At 39.3% G+C, this 20,699-nt stretch overlaps 1 protein-coding gene across 1 annotated transcript; it reads right to left on the reverse strand.

Moving 5' to 3' along the window:
- Positions 1-1,565: 1,565 nt before the first annotated feature.
- Positions 1,566-3,514, reverse strand: LOC125869193 (putative pentatricopeptide repeat-containing protein At3g15200). Its single transcript, XM_049549756.1, has one exon. It carries the CDS (start codon positions 3,439-3,441, stop codon positions 1,972-1,974), a length of 1,470 nt encoding a protein of 489 aa, XP_049405713.1. The 5' UTR covers positions 3,442-3,514; the 3' UTR covers positions 1,566-1,971.
- Between the last annotated feature and the right edge of the window lie 17,185 nt (positions 3,515-20,699).

Below are 20,699 nucleotides of genomic sequence, written 5' to 3' on the forward strand. Positions count from 1 at the left end.
CGTGGATCCGCCCCTGTGTATTCACACTTTCCATAGGTTATAACTCGTTCTATATCGTTTGATCNAAGAGTGAGTTGTCTTGGTCATCAAGAGTGAGAATGATGGTGCATTCGAAGTGTACCTTAATGGTCAATGAAGTAAATATAAATAATGTAGACGGGTTTTTAAATTCAATAGAGATGAAAAAGAAAAAGATTAAGACTTGCTTAAGTTTTGGCGGATGATGTTCAAATATATAATTGAAATGCACGTAAATTGATTCGAATTGTTACTATTATGAATCCCAAAAAGAATGATAATGATGAACATTAGGTGATTTTTTTTATCTGTTCTAAACTTGGTAGACAGAGTTATCATATCTCGTGAGATTAATTGAAATGCGCAAAAACTGATAGGGACAGCACAATCAGTAAAAAAAAATTTGGCAATGATGTCATGGCATAGGTGGAAGAAATTTACTACTATATAAGATAAGAATCTAGAAGGTGTTAAGACAGTGGAAGTATCCAAGTAAGAGGAGTGGTGAAAAAAAAGGTTTTGTCGTGGTGATCAATTAAATGATGTCATGGCTTTGCTGGTTTGTCTTTTGGATATGAAACATTTGTTTTTTAATCTTTTCTAGCGTTCAATCATAAATTTAATTGAAGTATAAAAAAAAAGAAATATGTTTCTGAAATTTAAATCTTTTTAAAGATAAATTTTCAAAAGTAATCGAATTTCATGGATAAACAATATTTTTAATATTATTCTTTTTTTAAAATTTACTTTTAAAATGAATGATCAAATAAAAGTTTTGTTTGGTGTTTATGATTTTACTTCCCAAGAAAAGAGGATTTTGGCTGTTGATAAAATTTATTGATATGTCATTATCATTATATGATAAATATTGTTGTAACGTGTAGAATACTTTACCAGATAACCATTTATTTGATAAAAAATGATTATGTTAAATAAAAATATGTTTTTTTGCTGACCAACAAATTTCTTCTCTCCAAAATTGAAGCTCAAGTAGAAAATTATTTTAAATTCTATCTTTGTTTAATTAAAATGTGGACGTATGTATACACAGTGGCGGATCCAAGATTTTCGTTCAGGGGTTCGAAAAATAAAAGTATAAACGTGTAAATAAGCCTTTAGAAATGGGAACCTTGATTTTTTTTGGGTTTAAAACCACACTTCTAGCACGTTTTTTAAAGTAAAAAAAAAACACTAAAAACAGAACTGAAAAAGAAAAAAATAAACGCTTTCAATGAGATTCGAACCAGTGACGCACAACTTAATTTCTGGGGGACTTGACACTGTGCCATCATCTTTCTCTTTGTTATTTAGGGAATTCAAAATACATATATCTACAGAAATACATAAAATTTACTTTATATATACAATGTAATTAGAGACCACGTGGGTCTGCCCCTGTGTATTCACACTTTCCATAGGTTATAACTCGTTCTATATCGTTTGATCTACAAACAAAATTATCTCAGAATTATAGTTTTGAGATTATAATTATTTTGCACAAGTGCATTGCTTTAAGAAATGACATGATAAGAGGGAAATGCTATCAAGTTTTCATGTCTCCAAGTTTATTTCAACATATATCAGCATAAGAACACAGGAAACTTGTTACAAGCCAAAAGTGCACTCCAAATTCCTCATCGCCATCCCATAATATATTTTATCGTAAGATGATCCCATTAGCTTATACTAATTAAATCGCACAATTGACACTAGCTGTGTGAGGCTTCGTTTTATCTCACAAAAAAAGTGGACCCAAATCTTAATACTATTTGGTCCACTTTTTTCTGAGACAAAAGCCTCACACGACTAGTGTAGTCGTGTGAGGAACATAACAAAAAAATCTCCTGACCTTAGTTTGCTAGCATTCCATAGAAGCCCCTCCAAGTGCTTGCATTTCTCAGTTTAACGTAAACACATAGCATGCCAAGAGAAAAATAATTAGCTGAGCATGCATTAACCAGTATTCTTGGCCTTCCTTCCCCTTTTCGTTATTTCCATCTTCTTCGATTCCTTTCCTTTCTCCTTTAACGTGTTCATAGCATCCACCAACTTGTTCGTCTGTGGCTCGGGCACCATACTCTTTGATATCATCTCATTAAAATAAGACAAGGCATCCTCTAATCTTCCCCCTTCATAAAGGCCATGAATCATAATTGTATAGGATCGTTGATCGGGTCCTAGTCCACTCCTCTCCATCTCATCCCACGTACTCTTTACTTTATCTTGATTATCCCAGCTCATAAACAACCTTAACAACAAATTGTAAATATCTCCAGTCATCTTACACTGGTTTTCGTTCATCCTTCCCAAAATCCCAATAGCTTCCTCAGACGTCTTGGCAGAATTCAACAAGTAACCATAAGTTCTAGCATTTGGCAAACAACTCTCTCCCTTCGTTTCCATCTCGTCTAAAAGCTCATAAACTTTCTCCATCCTCCTAATCTTGCATAAATTCTTAATCAACGAATTATAAGTAACAACGTCAGGTAAACAATCCCTCTCATTCATTTCGTGGAAAATCTCGAGAGCTTCAGGAATTCTCTTCTTGAAACACAATCCATCAATAATACAATTACAAATTGGAACATCTGGCTTACACCCTTTTTCCCACATTGTCTGGAACAACTCTACCGCCCTGCTTATTTTCCCTGATTTACATAGTGAATTGATGAATATACCATATGTAAATTTATCAGGCTTACATTTTGAAGTTACAATATCATTCCAAAACCTCTTCGCCTCTCGTGAATTCCCCAAAACACACCATCCATTCAGAATAATATTCCGCGTTTTAATGTTATCCTTAAACTCATTTATCTTATTATGGAACAAGAATTCAGCATCTTCAACATGTTTGAATCGGCATAAACACACAAGAAGAGTCTGAAAAGCAATAAGATCAAGCTCCAAACCAAAAATTTTCCTCTTATAGAAAAACTCTTTTGCATCTTCAACTCTGTGAGCTGCAGCATATCTATTAATCACAATACCATAAGTTCTTTCATTAACCAAATTTCCTCTCTTAGACATTTCGTCGAGCACTTGGTTGAGTTCATCAAAACGTCTCATACGACCAAGAATATCGAGAATTTCATTGAAAGATTCAGTATTTGGTGAATACCTACATGGATTTTCACCTGCTAATATCCATTTGAAGAAGGTAAAAGCTGGTTTCCAATCAGAACGGTGCCGTTTAAGCACGTTTAGAATGAAATCTTCAGATAATGTGAAATTGCAATTACTTAGAGATTGAAAAATGTCACTCACTGATTTATCTGCTTTATTCTTGAGAAGGGTCTGCACTTTCAACGCGCAGTTTTCTTCGTCGGATATTGTGTGCATTTGGCGATGAAAGTGACTCGCCATTTCGGGTTGAAAACTGTACAAACGCTGAATTCTCCGGTAGAGTTCTTTAGTTGACATTCCGATGAACTTTCCGGTGGAACGCCGGGAAAGTGGATTTTATAGGAAAGAAAGCCAGAGCAAACAAGAGTGAGTCATAGTAACTTATAATTTGACTTATTTTATTACTAGTAAAATTATCCGCGTATCGCGCATAAATTTAATATCATGAAATTTATAAAATAGTACTTAAAACATATCCTTAAAAGTTATGTAGTATAAAACATTAATAATGTAAATGAAAATAAAAATTATAACATCTTATCATTTATCCTTAATAACAAAAACATAAATTAATAACTATAAAAATACATATCAGGATCTGTGACATAAGTAATGGTGTCAGTGAGCCACTCAACATGAGAAAAGTACACGAATATTAAATTGTGAAAAAAAAGAAGAGATTTAGAATTTTTGTTGTTTAAAATAAGAGGAAATCTCTCTGTTTATAGACAATAAAAGGTAGTGTGAATAACAGTTTATTGTACCCTTATTGGAAATGTTATAACTATTTGAAAAAGTTGCAATGCTTCCACAACCTTTCATAAAAGTCACAACTTTTCATAAAAGTCACAACTTTTAATAAAAGTCACAATTTTGCATTAAAGTAGCAATTTTTCATAAAAGTCGCAACTTTTCATAAAAGTCACAACTCCTAATTAAAGTCACAACTTTTCATAAAAGTCACAATTTTCATTGTTAGTAGGTTTTAAAAACATTTCATCAGAAATTAAATGATTTGATATTATCACATATCTAAATAATTGTAAATATATACTGAATGATTAAAAATATCTTGAGATCTAATCATTTTTATCTTTTACATAATTTATCATAATATATGTTTGATGATATAATTGTGTTGTTAAAACAAAGTGATGTTTTTATGTAGCGATTAAATATAATTTTTTCTATTTTTTTGTACATGAAAAATATAGAATCTGATAATTTTATGATTAGAATAACTCCTTCTGAAAAAAAAATATTGTAAAAATTTTCGATAATCAATATTAGTTATAAATAAGTTAAGACCGTTAAAAATGTACACCACAACAACATAAATAATTTTTTTTAAAGACAATCTACTTGTCTGGGGTCAAACGTTCACTACTTTTCCTTATTGTTACTTTGTTACTCTAACAAAATTTATAGAAGGAGAAAAATTAATTTGAAAGAACAACAAAATAATATTGTTGACCTTTTTAGAAATTCATTCTTTATTAAACTGCTTATTTGAAGGCCCTTCTAGATGCTTCATTAATGCACCTTTACGACTTTTTCAGAAATATGTATGTATAATTGTTGCATTATAAAAGTACAAGTAGATCAAAATGTTGCATTCTAGACTCATGTTAAAGAAATATTCTCAAATATTAAAAAATTAAAAATGAGTCTAACCTAGATAACTCAAATGCTCAGCAATAACTTGAACAGAAAAGACAACAAATCTTCTATGTTAATAGACATATCTTTTGTAGTTTAAGATATTACTTTTATTTAAAGTAGGTTTTGTTTTATATTCTTCAAATTAAGCTTGCCGAAAAAAGTCATAACTCACACCGAAAATATTTAGAAGTGTTGAATGACAAGGAAAAAAAGAAAGACATTAAAAGGACGAAAGTTTTATCCATCTTGTCACTAAAACAAACTATTATCGATATTAGCAGCGGCTAATTTTGCCACTAAAACATTATTTTAGTGGCGACTATTATAGGCCGAAAATCCAAATCACAAAAAAATCCATGGACTATTGCATACGAAAATCGGTAAAAGGGGGGGTTTACCCACCCCGCAGCTTGTTTGACCTTGAAAATGGGCCAGTTTGCCCGTTGGGACCAACCGACTCCGTAGATAAAGTTTTAAAGAACGTTTATGAAAAATTTGCTAAAATAACGCCAAAAATCTGGATCACCAAAAAATCCATGGAATATAGCGAACGAAAATCGTCAAAACGGGGAGTTTATTCGCTCCGGGGCTCGTTTGACCTTGAAAAAGGGACGATTTCCCGTCATGACCAACCGACTCCATAGCTAAGGTCCTGACGGACGTCCATGAAAAAATTCGGCAAAAATAACACCGAAAATTCGGATCACCAAAACATCTATGGACTATAGCACACGAAAATCGACTTAACGAGGAGTTTACCCTCCCGCGGCTCATTTGACCTATAAAATGGGCCGGTTTGCTCGTCGTGACCAACCGGTTCGATAGCTAAGGTCTTGACGGACGCCCATGATAAATTTCGGCAAAAATGACGTTGAAAATCATGAACACTAAAACTTCCAAGGACTATAGCACACATAAATCGGCAAGATTGTGGGTTTACCCACTCCGGGGATCGTTTGACTGAAAATGGGCCGATTTTTCCGTCGTGACCAACAGGCTCCATACCTAAGGTCTTGACGGATGTCCATGATAAACTTCAGCAAAAATGACGCCGGATATTCCAATCACCAAAACATTCATTGGATATAGCACACGAAAATCGGTAAAACGAGGGGTTCACCCGATACGGGACTCGTTTGACCTTGAAAATGGGACGATTTACACATCGTGACCAACCGGCTCCATAGTTAAAGTCTTGATGGACGTCCATGACAAATTTCGGCTAAAATAACATCCAAAATCTGGATCTCCAAAACATCTATGAACTATAACACACGAAAATCGGCAAAACGGGGGGTTTACCCGCTCTGCAGCTCATTTGACCTTGAAAATGGGCCGGTTTTCCCGTCCGAACCAACCGGCTCCATAACTAAGGTCTTGACGGACGTCCAAGAAATTTTTTTGGCAAAAATGATACTGGAAATCGGATCACCAAAACATCCATGGACTATAGCATACAAAAATCGACAAAACTTGGGGTTTATCCGCTCCGGGGATCTTTTGACCTTGAAAATTGGCCGGTTTTCCTGTCGTGACCAACCGACTCCATAGCTAAGGTCTTAAGGGACGTCCATGAAATTTTTTGGCAAAAATCACATCGAAAATTCGGATCACCAAAACATCCATTGATTATAGCAACCGAAAATTGGCAAAACTGAGGGTTTACCCGCTCAGAGGATTGTTTGAACTTGAAAATGGGCCGATTTACCCGTCGTAACCCACCGGCTCCATAGCTAAGGTCTTGATGGATGTCCATGAAAAATTGTGGCAAAAATGACGCCGGAAATCCGGATCATCAAAACATCCATGGACAATAGCACACGAAAATGGATGAAACAAGGCGTTTACCCACTTCGAGGCTCGTTTGACCTTGAAAATGGGTCGGTTTGCCCGTCGGGACCAATCGGTTCCATAGCTAAGGTCTTGACGGACGTCTATGAAAATTTTTGACAAAAAAGACGCTGAAAATCCAGATCATTAAAAAATCCATGGACTATAGCACATGAAAATCGGTAAAACGGGGGGTTTACCCTCTTCGGGGGTCGTTAGACCTTGAAAATGGGCCCGTTTGCACGTCATGTCCAACCGACTCTATAGCTAAGGTCTTGACGAACATCCATGAAAATTTTCGGCAAAAATGACGTTGGAAATCCGGATCACCAAAACATCCATGGACTATAACACACGAAAATCAGCAAAATTGGGGGTTTACCCGCTTTGGGGATCGTTTGACCTTGAAAATGTGCCGATTTGCCCGTCGGGACCAATCGGCTCGATAGTTAAGGTCTTGACGGACGTCCATGAAATTTTTTGGAAAAAATGACATCGGAAATACGGATCACCAAATAATCCATGGACTATAGCACATGAAAATTGGTAAAATGGTGGTTTAACACGCTCCCGGGGCTCATTTGACCTTAAAAATGGCCTTATTTTTCGGTATGAACCAAGCAGCTCCATAACTAAGGTCTTGGCGGACGTCCATGAAATATTTAGCCAAAAATGATGCCGGAAATCTGGATCACCAAAAAATCCATGGACTATTGCATACGAAAATCAGCAAAATGGGGGGGGGTTTAACTGCTCCGCAACTCATTTGACCTTGAAAATGGGTTGGTGTGTTTGTCAGGATCAATCGCTCCATAACTAAGGTTTTGACGGACGTCCATGATTTTTTTTTGCAAAAAAGACGCTGGAAATTCGGATCACCAAAAAATCCATGGAATATAGCACACGAAAACTGGCAAAATGGGAAGTTTACCCGCTCCAGGGTTCGTTTGACCTAGAAAATAGGCCGGTTTACCCGTCGTGACCAACCAACTCCATAACTCAGGTCTTGACGGACGTCCATGAAGATTATTGGCAAAAATGACACCGAAAATCTGGATCACCACAAAATCCATGGACTATAGCACACAAAAATTGGCAAAACGGTAGGTTTACCTGCTTCGGGGCTCGTTTGACTTTGAAAATGGGTCGGTTTGCCTGTCGTGACCAACCGACTCAATACCTAAGGTCTTGACAAATCTCCATGAAAATTTTTGGCAAAAATGACGTCGAATATTCGGATCACCAAAACATCCATTGAATATTTCACACGAAAATTGGCAAAACGGGGGGTTCACTAGTTACAGGACTTGTTTGACTTTAAAAATTGGCCGGTTTACATGTCGTGACCAACCATCTCTATAGCTAAAGTATTAATGGATGTCCATGAAAAATTTTGAAAAAATAACATCGGAAATTGGGATCACCAAAACATCTATGGACTATAACACACAAAAATTGGCAAAACAGGGGGTTTACCCGCTCCGCAGTTCGTTTGACCTTGAATATGGGCTGGTTATCCCGTCAGAACCAACCGGCTCCATAACTAAGGTCTTGACGGACGATCAAGAAAATTTTCGGCAAAAATGACATCGAAAATCCGGATCACCAAAACATCTATGGACTATAGCATACGAAAATCAACAAAACTTGGGGTTTACTCGCTCCGGGGCTCTTTTGACCTTGAAAATGGGCCGATTTACCCGTCGTGACCAACCGGTTCCATAGCTAAGGTCTTGACGGACGTCCATGAAAATTTTCTTCAAAAATGACCACGGAAATCCAGATCATCAAAAAATCTATGGACTATAATACACGAAAATCGGCAAAATTGGGGGTTTACCCACTTCGAGGTTCGTTTGACATTGAAAATGGGCCAACTTACGCGTCGTGACCAACCAGCTCCATACCTAAGATCTTGGTGGACGTCCCCAAAAATTTTTGGTAAAAATGACGCCGGATATTTGGATAACCAAAACATCCATGGAATATAACACACAAAAATCGGTAAAACGGGGGGTTTACCCGCTCCGGGGTTCGTTTAACCTTGAAAATAGGTCGATTTACTCGTCGGGACCAACCGGCTCCATAGATAAGTTCTTGACGGACGTCCTTGAAAATTTACAACAAAAATGACTCAGGATTTTCGATTCAACAAAACGTCCATGGACTATAGAACACGAAAATCGACAAAATGTGGGGTTTACATGCTCCGGGGATCATTTGACCTTGAAAATGAGTAGATTAGCCTGTCGTAACCGACCGACTCCATAACTAAGGTCTTGACGGACTTCCGTGAAAAATTTTGGCAAAAATGAAGCCGGAAATCCGTATCACCAAAACATCCATGGACAATAGCATACAAAAATCGGTAAAACGGGCGATTTACACGCTCTAGGGCTCGTTTGACCTTGAAAATTGGCAAGTTTTCCCCTTGTGACCAACTAGATCCATAACTAAGGTTTTAATGAAAGTCCATGAAAAATTTCGACAAAAATGACGTCGGGAATCGAGATCACCAAAACATCCATGGACTATAGCACATGAAAATCGCCAAAACGGGACGTTTACCTGCTTTGGGGCTTGTTTGAAGCTGGTTTGCCTGTCGTGACCAACCAGCTCCATTGCTAAGGTCTTGACAGACGTCCATGAAATTTTTTTGCAAAAATGACGTCAAAAATCTGGATCACCAAAACATCCATGGACTATAGCACATGAAAAATGGCAAAACGGGGGTTTACCCTCTCCAGGGATTGTTTGATCATGAAAATGGGTCGGTTTTCCCATCGTGAAAAACCGGCTCCATAGCTAAGGTTTTGATGGACGTCTATAAAAAATTTATGCAAAAATGACGTCTGAAATACGAATCACCGAAACATCCATGGACTAGACCACACAAAAATCAGTAAAATAAGGGGTTTACCCGCTCTAGGGATCGTTTGAGCTTGAAAATGGGCCTTTTTTCCAGTAGGGACCAACCAGCTCCATAGCTAAGGTCTTGACGAACGTCCATAAAAAATTTAGGCAAAAATGACGTCGAAAATCCGGATCACCAAAAAATAATGGACTATTGCATAAAAAAATTGGCAAAACGTGGGGTTTACCCGCTCTATAACTCGTTTGACCTTGAAAATGGGTCGTTTTGCCCATCGGGACCAACCGGCTCCATAACTAAGATTTAGACGGACGTCCATGAAAAATTTCTAAAAAAATGACCGCAGAAATCTAGATCACCGAAAACTCCATGAACTATATCACACGAAAAATTGGCAAAACCGAGGGGGAGGGGGGCATTTACTCGCTCCAGGGCTCGTTTGATGTTGAAAATGGGCCGGTTTTCCCATCGTGACCAACCAACTACATAGCTAAGGATTTGACGGACGTCCATGAAAATTTTGCCAAAAATGACGCCGGAAATCCGGATCACCAAAACATTCATGGACTATAGCACATGAAAATCGGCAAAACGGGGTGTTTACCCGCTCTGGGGCTAGTTTGAGCTTGAAAATGGGTCGGTATTCCCGCCGTGACCTACTGGCTCCATAGCTGAGGTCTTGACGGATATCCATTAAATATTTAAGAAAAAATGATGTAGAAAATTTGGATCACCAAAAAATCCATGGACTATAGCAGACGGAAGTTGGCAAAACGGGGGATTTACCCGCTACAAGGATTGTATGACCTTGAAAATGGGCCAGTTTTCCCGTCGTGACCAACCTGCTCCATAGCTAAGGTATTGAAAGATGTCCATGAATAATTTCTGCAAAAATGATGCGGTAAATCTGGATCACGAAAACATCCATTGACTAAGCACACGAAAATCAATAAATCGGGGGATTTACCCGCTCCGGGGATTGTTTGACATTGAAAATGGGTCGGTTTGCCCATCGTGACCAACCGGCTCCATAGCTACGGTTTTGACGGACGTCCATGAAAATTTTAGTTAAAGTGACGCCAAAATTCTGGATCACAAAAACATCCATGGACTATAGCACACGAAAATCGGCAAAAACCGAGGGTTTCCCTACTCCGGGGCTCATTTGACCTTGAAAAAGGGTTGATTTACCCGTCATGACAACCCGGCTCCATAGCTAAGGTCTTGAAAGACGTCCATGAAAATTTTTGGCAAAAATGACGTCGAAAATCCGTATCACCTAAACATCCATGGACTATAGCACATGAAAATCAACTAAACGAGTGGTATTACCCGCTCCGGGGATTGTTTGATCGTGAAAATGGAACGGTTTGCCCATCGTGACCAACCGGCTCCACAGCTATGGTATTGACAGACGTCCATGGAAATTTTTGGCAAAAATGACGCCGAAAATCTGGATCACCAAAAAATCCATGGACTATAGTATATGAAAAATCGGCAAAACGGGAGATTTACCCACTCCGGAGATCGTTTGATGTTGAAAATGGGCATGTTTGCCCGTCGTAACCAACAGTTCCATAGCTAAGTTCTTGACGAACGTTTATGAAAAATTTTGACAAAAATGATGCCGAAAATCCAAAACCAAAACATCTAAGGACTATAGAACACGAAAAAAGACAAAACGAGGAAGTTACATGCTCCAGGTCTTGTTTGACCTTGAAAATGGGTCGGTTTTCCAGTAGGGACCAACCGGCTCCATTGCTAAGTTCTTGACGGACGTCCATAAAAAATTTCGGCAAAAATTACGTCGAAAATTTGGATCATTAAAAAATCCATGGACTATAGCACACGAAAATTGACAAAATGGGGGGTTCACCCGCTCCGGGGGTCTTTTGACTTTGAAAATGGACCGGTTTGCCTATCGTGACCAACCGACTCTATAGCTAAGGTCTTGACGGACGTCCATGAAAATTTTTGGCAAAAATAACTCCGAAAATCTAGATCACCAAAACGTTCATTGACTATAGCACACGAAAATTGATAAATCGGGGGGTTTACCAGCTCTGGGGCTCGTTTGACCTTAAAAATGGGTCGGTTTGCCCGTCGGGACAACCCAACTCCATAGCTAAGGTCTTAACAAATGTCCATATTTTGGCAAAAATGACGCTAGAAATTTGGATCACCAATACATCTATGGACTATAGCACACGAAAATAGGCAAAACGGGGGCTTTACCCGCTTTGGTGGTCGTTTGACCTTGAAAATGGGCCGATTTACCCGTTGTAACCAACCGACTCCATAACTAAGTTCTTGACGGATGTCTATGAAAATTTTTGGAAAAAATGACGCCAGAAATCCGGATCACCAAAAAATCCATGGATTATAGCATACGAAAATCGGCAAAATGGGGGATTTACCAGTTTCGAGGATCGTTTGACCTTTAAAATGGGTTGGTTGCTCATAGTGACCAATCGGCTCCATAATTAAGGTCTTGACGGACGTCCATGAAAAATTTATGCAAAAAAGATGCTGAAAATTTGGATCACCAAAACATCCATGGACTATAGTACACGTAAAAAGGCAAAACGGGGGTTTTACCTGCTCTAGGGATCGTTTGACCTTGAAAATGGGCCGGTTTCCTGTAGGGACCAACCGATTCCATAGCTAAGGTCTTGATGGACGTCCATGAAATTTTTTGGCAAAAATTACCCCGAAAATCTAGATCACCAAAAAATCCATGGATTATAACACACGAAAATTGGCAAAATGGGGGGATTACCCGCTCCGGGGTTTGTTTGATATTGAAAATGGGCCGGTTTGCCCGTCGTGACCAACCGACTCTATAGCTAAGGTCTTGACGAACGTCCTTGAAAAATTTTGGCAAAAATAACACCGAAAATATAGATCACCAAAACATCCATTGCCTATAGCACAAGAAAATCGACAAACCGGGGGATTTACCCACTCTAGGCTCATTTGACCTTGAAAATAGGCCGGTTAGCCCATCGGGACAACCCGACTCCATAGCTAAGGTCTTGACAGATGTCCATGTTTTGGCAAAAATGACGCTAGAAATCCGGATCACTAAAACATCTATGGACTATAGCACACGAAAATAGGCAAAACGAAGGCTTTACCCGCTTTGGTGCTCATTTGACCTTGAAAATGGGCATGTTTGCCCATCGTAACCAACTGGCTCCATAGCTAAGTACTTGACGAACGTGTACGAAAAATTTTGGCAAAAATAATGTCGGAAATCTAGATCACCAAAACATCCATGGACTATAACACACAAAAATCGGGAAAACGGGGGTTTTACCCGCTTCGAGGATTATTTGACTTTGAAAATGGGCTAGTTTTCCCGTCGTAACCAACTGGCTCCATAGCTAAGGTCTTGAAAGACGTCCATGAAAAATTTTGGCAAAAATGATGCGTGAAAGATGGATCACCAAAAAATCCATAGACTATAGCACACTAAAATCCGAAAAAATTGGGGGTTTACCCGCTCCGGGGATCGTTTGACCTTGAAAATCGACTAGTTTGCTTGTCGTGACCAACCGGCTCCATAACTAATGTCTTGACGGAATCCATGAAAATGTTTGGTAAAAATGACGTCGAAAATCTCGATCATCAAAAAATCCATGGACTACAGCACACTAAAATTGGCAAAACGGGGTCTATAAACTCACTGGGCTCGTTTGACCTTGAAAATGGGTCAGATTACCCGTCATAACCAACCGACTTGATAGATAAGGTCATGTCGGACATTCATGAAATTTTTTGGCAAAAATGACAATGAAAATTCGGATCACCAAAACATACATGGGCTATAGCACACGAAAATCGGCAAAATGGGGGTTTAGCTGCTTCGAGGTTTGTTTGACCTTGAAAATGGGGCGGTTGGCCCATCGTGACCAACCGGCTCCAAAGCTAAGGTCTTGACAGACGTCCAAAATTTTTTTGGCAAAAATGACTTCGGAAATATCCATGGATTATAGCACACGAAAATTGGCAAAACGACTGGTTTACCCGCTCCGGGGTTCGTTTGACCTTGAAATTGGGCCAGTTTGCCCGTCGCGAGCAACCGGCTCCATAGCTAAGGTTTTGACGTACATCTAAATGACACCGAAAATCCAGATCACCAAAAAATCCATTGACTATAACACACGAAAATTGGGAACGGGGATTTACCCGCTCTAAGGATTGTTTGACTTTGAAAATGGGCCATTTTTCCCGTCGTGACCAACTTGCTCCATAGCTAAGGTCTTGAAAAACGTCCATGAAAATTTTTGGCAAAAATGATGCGTGAAATCTAGATCACCAAAACATCAACAAACTATAGCACATGAAAATCAGCAAAATCGGGGGGTTTACCCTTTCCGGGGATCGTCTGACATTAAAAATGGGCCAGTTTACCCATCGTTACCAACTTGCTCCATAGCTAAGATCTTGACGGACGTTTATGAAAATTTTTGGCAAAAATGACGTCGAAAATTTGGATCACCAAAACTTCCATGGACAATACCATAGGAAAATCGGTAAATTGGGGGTTTACACGCTGCGGGGATCGTTTGAGCTTGAAAATGAGCCGATTTACCCGTCGTGACCAACCGACTCCATAGCTAAGGTCTTAACGGACTTCCACGAAAAATTTCGACAAAAATGACATAAAAAATATGGATCACCAATACACCCATGGACTATAGCACACGAAAATCGGTAATACCCGGGTTTACACGTTTTGCAGCTCATTTGACATTGAAAATGGGCCGGTTTGCCCATCGGGACTAATTGACTCCATAGCTAAGTTCTTGCCGGACGTCCATGAATATTTTGAGAAAAAATGACACCGGAAATTTGAATCACCAAAACATCCCTGGACTATAACACACGAAAATCGGCAAAAATGGGGGTTTACGCGCTTTGGGGATCGTTTGACCTTCAAACTGGGTCGGTTTACCCGTCGTGACAACCCGGCTCCATAACTAAGGTCTTGAAAGACGTTCATGAAAGTTTTTGGCAAAAATGGCTTCGAAAATCCGTATCACCTAAACATACATGGACTATAGCACACGAAAACCAGCTAAACGAGGGGGATTACCCGCTCCGGGGATTGTTTGACCGTGAAAATAGAACGGTTTGCCCATTGTGACCAATCGGCTCCATAGATATGGTATTGACGGACGTCCATGAAAATTTTGACAAAAATGACGCCGAGAATCTGGATCACCAAAAAATTCATGGACTATAGCACATGAAAATCGGCAAAACGGGAGATTTACCCGCTCCGGAGATCATTTAACCTTTAAAATGGGCATGTTTGCCCGTCGTGACCAACCAGCTTCATATCTAAGTTCTTGACGAACGTTTATGAAAAATTTCAGCAAAAATGATGCCAAAAATCCAGATCACCAAGACATCCAAGGACTATAAAACACGAAAAAAGACAAAACAGGGAATTTACTTGCTCCAGGTCTTGTTTGACCTTGAAAATGGGTCGATTTCCAGTAGGGACCAATCGTCTCCATAGCAAAGTTCTTGACGGATGTCCATGAAAAATTTCAGCAAAAATTACGTCGAAAACTTGGATCATTAAAAAATTCATGGACTATTGCACACGAAAATCAACAAAATGGGGGGTTTACCCGCTACGGGGGTCTTTTGACTTTGAAACTGGGCTGGTTTGCCCGTCGTAACCAACTGACTCCATAACTAAGGTCTTGACGGATGTCTATGAAAAATTTCAGAAAAAATGACGCCAGAAATCCGAATCACCAAAAAGTCCATGGACTATAACATACAAAAATCGGCAAAACGGGAGATTTACCAGTTCCGAGGATCGTTTAACCTTTAAAATGGGCTGGTTTGCTCGTCGTGACCAATCGACTCCATAATTAAGGTCTTGATGGGCGTTCATGAAAAATATCTGCAAAAAAAATGCTGAAAATCTAGATCACCAAAATATCCATGGACTATAGTACACGTAAAAAGGCAAAACGGGGGTTTTACCTGCTCCAGGGATCGTTTGACCTTGAAAATTGGCCGATTTCTTGTAGGGACCAACCGGTTCCATATCTAAGGTCTTGACGGACGTCCATGAAAATTTTCGACAAAAATGACCCCGGAAATCCAGATCACCAAAAAATTCATGGACTATAACATATGAAAATCGGCAAAATGGGTGGTTTACTCGCTCCGGGGTTCGTTTGACAAAGAAAATGGGCCGGTTTTCCCATCGTGACCAACCGACTCTATAGCTAAGGTCTTGACGGACATCCATGAAAAATTTTGGCAAAAATAACGCCAAAAATCTAGATCACCAAAACATTTATTGACTATAGCACAGGAAAATCGACAAACCGGGGGGTTTACCCGCTCCGGAGCTCGTTTGACCTTGAAAATGGGCCGGTTTGCCCGTCGGGACAACCCGACTCCATAGCTAAGGTATTGACAGACGTCCATAAAAATTTCAGCAAAAATGACGCCGAATATGGGGATCACCAAAACATCCGTGGAATATAGAACGCAAAAATCGGCAAAATGAGGGGTTTACGCGTACCGGGGATTGTTTGACCTTGAAAATGGGCCGATTTACCCGTCGTGACCAATCGGCTCCATAACTAAGGTCTTGACAGACGTCCATGAAAATTTTTGGCAAAAAAAACGCAGAAAATCTAGATCACCAAAACATCCATTGACTATAGCACAAGAAAATCGACAAACTGGGGGGTTTACCCGCTCCGGGGATTGGTTGAACTTGAAAGTGGGCCGATTTACCCGTCGTGACCAACCGGCTCCTTAGCTAATTTCTTGATGGACGTCCATGAAAAATTTCGGCAAAAATGAAGCTGAAAATGTGAATCACCAAAACATCCATGGACTATAGCACACGAAAATCGGTAAAATAGGGCTTTACCCGTTCCATGGCTCGTATGACCATGAAAATGGACCGATTTGCTCTTCGTGACTAATCGACTCCATAACTAAGGTAATGACGGACGTTCATGAAAAATTTTGGTAAAAATGACGACGGAAATTCGGATCACCAAAACATCCATGGACTATATAGTACACGAAAATCGGCAAAAAGAATAGTTTACCCACTCCGGGGATTGTTTGACCTTGAAAAAGGGCCGGTTTGCCCGTCATGACCAATTGGCTCCATAACTAAGGCCTTGACAGATGTCCATTGAAAAATTTGGCAAAAATGACGTCCAAAATACGGATGACCAAACCTTTCATGGACTATAGCACACAAAAATTAGTAAAATTGGGGGTTTACGCACTCCGGGGATCGTTTGACCTTGAAAATGGGCCGGTTCACCCGTCGTGATTAACCGGCTCCACAGCTAAGGTCTTGATGGATGTCTACAAAATTTTTTGGAAAAAATAACGCCGAATATTCGGATAACCAAAACATCGATGGAATATAGCACACGAAAATCGGCAAAACGGGGGGAGGGGGGGGTTTACCCACTCTGGGGTTAGTTTAACCTTGAAAATGGGCCGATTTACCCGTCGGGACCAACCGGCTCCATAGATAAGTTCTTGACGGATGTCCATGAAAATTTACAACAAAAATGACATAGGATTTTCGATTCACCAAAACATCCATGGACTATAGAACACGAAAATCGGCAAAACGTGGGGTTTACACGCTCCGGGGATCGTTTGACCTTGAAAATGGGCAGACTAGCCTGTCGTAATCGACCGACTCCATAACTAAGATCTTGACGGACGTTCATGAAAATTTTTGGCAAAAATGACGCCGAAAATCCGTATCACCAAAACATCCATGGCCTATAGCACACGAAACTGGGAAAACGGGGGTTTACCCGCTCTAGTGATCGTTTGACCTTGAAAATTGGTCGGTTTTCCCGTTGTGGCCAACCGGCTCGATAGCTAAGGTCTTAACGGAAATCCATGAAATTTTTTAGCAAAAATGACATCGGAAATATAGATCACCAAAACATTCATGGACCATAGCACACGAAAATCGGCAAAATGGGTTGTTTGCTCGCTCTAGGGCTCGTTTGACCTTGAAAATTAACAAGTTTGCGCATCATGACCAACTGGATCCATAACTAAGCTCTTAACGAAAATCCATGAAAATTTTCGGCAAAAATGACGTCTGGAATCCAGATCACCAAAATATCCATGGACATAACACATGAAAATCGGCAAAACGGGACGTTTACCCGCTCCGAGGCTTGTTTGACCTTCAAAATGGGCTGGTTTGCCCGTCTTGACCAACCGGCTCCATTGCTAAGGTCTTGACGGACGTACATGAAATTTTTTTGCAAAAATGACGTCAAAAATCTGGATCACCAAAATATCCATGGACAATAACACATGAAAATTGACAAAACGGGGGTTTACCCGCTCCGGGGATTGTTTGACCATGAAAATGGGTCGGTTTTCCCGCCGTGACCAACCGGCACCATAGCTAAGGTCTTGATGGACGTCCATAAAAAATTTATGCTAAAATGACATTTGAAATCTGGATCACTGAAACATCCATGGACTAAAGCACACGAAAATCAGTAAAATTAGGAGTTTACCCGCTCCGGGGATCGTTTGAGCTTGAAAATAGGCCATTTTTCCAGTAGGGACCAACCGACTCCATAATTAAGGTCTTGACGGACGTCCATGAAAAATTTAGGCAAAAATGACGTCGAAAATCTGGATCACCAAAAAATCAATGGATTATTGCATACAAAAATCGGTAAAACGTAGGGTTTACCCGCTTCGTAACTCGTTTGACCTTGAAAATGGGTCATTTTGCCCGTCGGGACCAACCGACTCCATAGCTAAGATTTAGACGGACGTCCATGAAAAATTTCTAAAAAAATGGCTGCAAAAATTCGGATCACCGAAAACTCCATGGACTATATCACACGAAAAATCGGCAAAACGGGGGGGAGGGGGGGATTTACTCGCTCCGAGGATCGTTTGACCTTGAAAATGGGCCAATTTGGCTGTCGTGACCAACCGAGTCCAAAGCAAAGGTATTGACGGACGTCCATGAAAATTTTCAGTAAAAATAACATCGAAAATCTGGATCACCAAAACATATATGGACAATAGCACACGAAAATTGGTAAAACGGGGGGTTTACCCACTCCGGGGCTCGTTTGATGTTGAAAATGGGTCAATTTGCCCATCGTGACCAACCAGCTACATAGCTAAGGTCTTGACGCACCTCCATGAAAATTTCAGCAAAAATAAAGCCAGAAATCAGGATCACCAAAATATTCATGGACTATAGGACATGAAAATCGATAAAACGGGGGGTTTACCCGCTTCAGGGCTAGTTTGACCTTGAAAATGGGAAGGTATTCCCGTCGTGACTAATCGGCTCCATAGCTAAGGTCTTGACGGACGTCCATTAAATATTTAAGAAAAAATGATGTAGAAAATTTGGATCACCAAAAAATCCATGGGCTATAGCAGACGAAAGTTGGCAAAACGGGGGGTTTACCCGTTCCGAGGATTGTTTGACCTTGAAAATGGGCCAGTTTTCCCGTCGTGACCAACCTGCTCCATAGCTATGGTCTTGAAAGACGTCTATGAATAATTTATGCAAAAATGATGCGGGAAATCTGGATCACGAAATCATCCATTGACTATAGCACATGAAAATCAGTAAACCGGGGGATTTACCCGCTCCGGGGATTGTTTGACATTGATAATGGGCCGGTTTGCCCATCGTGGCCAACCGGCTCCATAGCTAAGATTTTAACGGACATCCATGAATATTTTTGGTAAAAAATACGCCAAAATTCCGAACCACAAAAACATCCATGGACTATAGCACATGAAAATCAGCAAAACGGGGGATTTCCCCGCTTCGGGGCTCGTTTGACCTTGAAAATGGGTTGATTTACCCATCGTGACCAACTGGCTCCATAGCTAAGGTCTTGGCCGACGTTCATGAAATTTTTTAGCAAAAATGATGCTGGAAATTCGGATCACCAAAACATCTATGGACTATAGAATACGAAAATCAGCAAAACGAGGGGTTTACCCGCTCCGGGGCTTGTTTGACTTTGAAAATGGGGCAGTTTGCCCATCATAACCAACCGGTTCCATAGCTAAGGTCTTTATGGACATCCATGAAAATTGTCGTCAAAAATGACTTCGAAAATGCGGATCACCAAAAAATCCATGGACTATAACACACGAAAATCGGCAAAATGGAGGGTTTACCCGCTCCGGGGTTCGTTTAACATTGAAAATGGGCCGTCTTACCCGTCGTGACCAACTGGCTCCATACCTAAGGTCTTGGCGGACATACATGAAAAATTTCGGCAAAAATGACGCCGGATATCCGGATCACCAAAGCATTCATGGAATATTGATTATAATGTAACTTTTCATTTAAGGTCTTTCCACTTGTAATATGATACATGTTTTATTATTTAATGATTAATTAAATGATTTATAATATTATGATTTAGAGTAGCATTTTAAAGCTTCCTACTTTGGGCATGTGCGTTGCACATGTACTCCATAACGATGAATATTAATTATTAAAAATCACATAATTTGTTTTAAAATTGTGTTTGAGTTGCAACAAAAATATGAAAAGTAACATGATAAATGTTTATAGTGTATCGTCAACTCATAAGAAGAAACTCTTTTGTATTGAGTCATCCCCTTATTATAATTTTGATGTATAAATTTTAAATTTATTTTAAAAGACAAAATAAAGTAGCAAAAACAAGCATAGAGGCACACTACCTTATGATTAACTTCCTTAAAATATCTCTCTTGTCTTATAGAATAGAGTAAAAATATTGAAATTAAATTAATAGTTATACATTTCAGGAAGATAAAATGTTTTAACATTAATTAGTAGAAGATGAAATTCTTCTTATTATTAAGTAGAATGCAATTAAGTAATTCAAATTTATAACTAAGGAAACTTAATTAGAAGGAAATAACTAAAGAATTAAAGTGCAACAAAGATGACAAATTTGTATTTGGTAGTGCTATATATTGATTTAGCTACAACTCGTCATATTCTTTAATTTAAGATTAAAAGAGGGAAAACCTTGATTCATGTACTTATTTAAAATTCTTGAAATCCTAATTGACTCTTGTTCTTCCACATTCCTCTTTTAATAAATAACTTACAAATCAAAAACTAATTAAAATAATATTATTTAATTAATTAGAAAAAATGAGA

This window comes from Solanum stenotomum, chromosome 6 (genome assembly GCF_019186545.1).
Source record: "Solanum stenotomum isolate F172 chromosome 6, ASM1918654v1, whole genome shotgun sequence".
In the NCBI taxonomy this organism is placed as follows: Eukaryota; Viridiplantae; Streptophyta; class Magnoliopsida; order Solanales; family Solanaceae; genus Solanum; species Solanum stenotomum.